We start from the raw sequence: 3,178 nt of genomic DNA, 5'->3' as shown, positions 1-3,178 counted from the left end.
CAGAGGCTGGACTCTGTGTTGTGATACCGTGTTCTTTCAACACCAGTGATGGCTTTACGCCCCAACATATAGTTTGGTTCAAATGTGAACCATCCAAACAAAAATGTGATGATTCAGACATCATATTCCACACTAACAAGAGCAACAACAAAATTCAACCTGGGTTTAAAAGACGAGTGTCACTGTTGGAGCCTGATGTGAGTCAGAGGAACTGCAGCATCATTGTCAATGACATCACTGAGTCAGACTCTGGATCATATCAGCTCAGAGTTATTAGTTTACTATATAGGATGACAGATGGATTTACATTCTCTCCAAGAACAACTGTTTCTGTTAAAGGTATGAAGAGCTACAACAAATACAAATACAGTTAAGATGTTCATGGTGCTTTTGAACTGCACCAACATAGATGGTGTATTTATCGTCTTAATGGAGCATGAAGTGATGTTTGGCATGTGTCGTCCTCTTAGGGCAACCAATAGGAACTGCTGCTGCAGCAATTTCTGATCTAACCCCACACTTACAAAGTATCATCTTCATGATGATGTTAATACTTTAACCCAAATTTAATAGAGTGATGAACTGTAGTCTGTTTCCCTGATTCCACTTCTTGGCTGCTCTCCCTTTAGATCTGACCCAGAAGCCCGCAGTGATGATTCCTCCTCTGACAGAGAGACAGCAGAGCTCACTGAGCTGCACTGCTCCCGGTCTCTGCTCTGGATCTGATCCTGAAATCCCCTGGACGTGGAGAGGAGCAGGAGAGAAGGACTCTCACATTGCAGGAAACATCACTGATTTCAGGACTGAGAATCTGACTGCTGTCACTCAGAGACACAGCTCAACCCTGACCTTAAACTCTTCAGCTGAACACCATGGCACCAATGTCAGCTGTAAGGTCAGCTTCACAAACAACATCACTACAGAGGAGACTGGGACTCTGAATGTGGTCTGTGAGTAAAGCATACTGATATGTACTGTACTTACTGTGTTGAATTTTACATCATCAATTTTATTCTAGCAAGAAAATTTAGAAGACTTTAGGGACGTTAACACATTTAATACAGTGTTATGTTTTGTCTCATAGATGTGAAGGAAGTTAAAATCACTGGTAATACAAGTGTGAAGGAGGGTGAAACTCTGATTCTGACCTGTAGTGTTGAAAGTTTCCCTCCATCTCTAATCACCTGGACAAAACTCGGCTTGAACAGAACCCTGAACAATGACACTGGAAAAGCCACACTTGTCATCCCTGACGTGACGGCAGAATATTCTGGACAGTACATATGCACAGCAAAACATCAGGTCAACCGATTGATGAAAGAAGTAAACATAAGAGTGAAATGTAAGTACACAGTAAAACTATTCTAGCACAGATGGTTTGCAGTTGTATTTTTCATTATGGGGTAACTGAAACTTGTACAAACAACACCTTTTCCCAAATCTCCCTAAAAGCATGTTGATTAACTTTCTCATGTATTGTTAACTTTGTAAAAATGTAGAAAATGCCCTCATAGCTCAATGTAGATATCCTGAAACAAAAGGAAAATGTTGGGTCCCATCATCTGCAACCTTTCCTGTGTTCGTGCCCAGGCTGCCAACAACCTGCTATTATGCCTAGCTTCCCCTTGAGCCCCATATTTTATTGTTTTATCCTTTTTTATAATTAAAAATTTGTCCATATGCTATCCATGATTTTCCACTTTCGGGAGCAGGCGCGTAGTCAGTAATGGGTCAGGGCGGCACTGGTTGCATTTTTTGCCAACATAGACACAAAACATGCTATAATGGCATGTGGCATGTGTACTTTTGACCATCAAAACGCGTTCGTTGGCTGGAACTCTGTCATAAAAGTAAATGACAGGATGTTTTGGCTGATAGAAGGAGGTTAAAATACTCTAGCTGTGTGTTTTTAGTTTGTCTTTTCTTCTTATTAAAACCAAACTGAACCAGAGAAAAAGGGTGAAACAATTAGGTAGCCTTTTTAACATAGGTGGTTGCTATGGTTACAAAAGGCAGACTCTCCGGGCTGCCTTCAGCAACGTTAGCCAGCTGGCTCTAGACCATGTACCATGGATGTGTTAAGCAATGCACTGTTAAAAGAGACTGCGAGAGCAAAGGCTTCTCTTTAAAGTGCTACGGACAGTTTTCGTAGATAGAATAGAGTGTAAATAAGGACGAGCTTTTCTGCAGCATAGTGCAGGCATTTCCCCAGCGGAGCTGACAGCCCATCAGTGATGGAGAGGCCCTCACAGAGATAACTAAAACATGTTTTTCATGCTACCTGTGTTATTATTTAATTAACCTAGTAACCTTGCAATTTAGTAAGAAATTGTGGACACTGATGATGGCTTTTAGCTGAAACTCGTTTGTGTTTCGCCCCAAATAAAAGAAGATAAGTTATCTGTGAGTGACGTAGTGACTAGTTTTGTACTTTTCTTTGATCCTGTCACTGCCGTGGACTCAATACACTGTCTAAGATTTGACTCCTTGCTGGACACTTATATCTTTCATGATTCAAATAATGTTTGGCTGGAAATTTTTATTCTTAGATTTTCTTTTACTGCTGGTAGCACATTTGCTACTCATAATAGCCCTGAAACAATAGTGGTGTTATGAATTGTTATGTTCCATGTGTGATTTCTGTCTGATAACTAGTCTATGTCATGCAGTATGAAAACGCCGTCTCTGCTGTTTGGGTTCATGTTTACTTGCCAATTTGTTCAATAAAATTGTTAATTTTGTAACAACGCTATGCAGAGCCAATGCTGCTAGTTCTGTGGTTGCAAATATATTTTAGCCTAGATAGGTTGATGTCAACAGGTTTTAGTTCAATGTTGTGTACAAACTTTTTGTTGGTTCAGCATGTTTTAGACAGTACTGCTATTGCCGTTGTTACACAGTCTATGTTGGAAGGTGAAGTTTTTTTTTCAGTTAGTTCTTTTTGCTAATTCTATGTCTTTTTGAAATTGCCCACTCACTTTACTATTTCTGCCTACGCTACTCTCCGGGAGTGCTCTGATGCCTCCGCCCAAAAAACTTCTGCTCCTAGTTTTTGTAAAGTAAATCTTGGTTAGCTAGCGGCAACATAGCTTTCGATGCAAACCTCAGTCCGAAGAACACTTGGATAGCTTTCACTCAATGCAATGGAGATTCTGTTTTGGTAGACTAGCTACAAGTC

At 40.4% G+C, this 3,178-nt stretch overlaps 2 protein-coding genes across 4 annotated transcripts in view; both read left to right on the top strand.

Moving 5' to 3' along the window:
- Positions 1 to 3,178, top strand: part of LOC117946646 (sialic acid-binding Ig-like lectin 12) — a 25,160-nt gene that overhangs the window by 1,150 nt on the left and 20,832 nt on the right. The gene's annotated exons all lie outside the window — the stretch shown is intronic.
- LOC117946650 (sialic acid-binding Ig-like lectin 5) overlaps positions 125 to 3,178 on the top strand; it is a 29,904-nt gene continuing 26,850 nt past the window's right edge. Inside the window, exons 1-3 of the mRNA XM_034874937.1 lie at positions 125 to 339; positions 630 to 950; positions 1,085 to 1,342. Of these exons, the coding sequence (XP_034730828.1) occupies positions 291 to 339; positions 630 to 950; positions 1,085 to 1,342 (628 nt within the window). The 5' untranslated portion in view covers positions 125 to 290. The remainder of the gene's footprint in view (positions 340 to 629; positions 951 to 1,084; positions 1,343 to 3,178) is intronic.

This window comes from Etheostoma cragini, chromosome 6, assembly GCF_013103735.1.
Source record: "Etheostoma cragini isolate CJK2018 chromosome 6, CSU_Ecrag_1.0, whole genome shotgun sequence".
NCBI lineage: Eukaryota > Metazoa > Chordata > Actinopteri > Perciformes > Percidae > Etheostoma > Etheostoma cragini.
The sequence above is the reverse complement of the archived record's forward strand: the minus strand, read 5'-3'. Positions and strand labels throughout refer to the sequence as shown.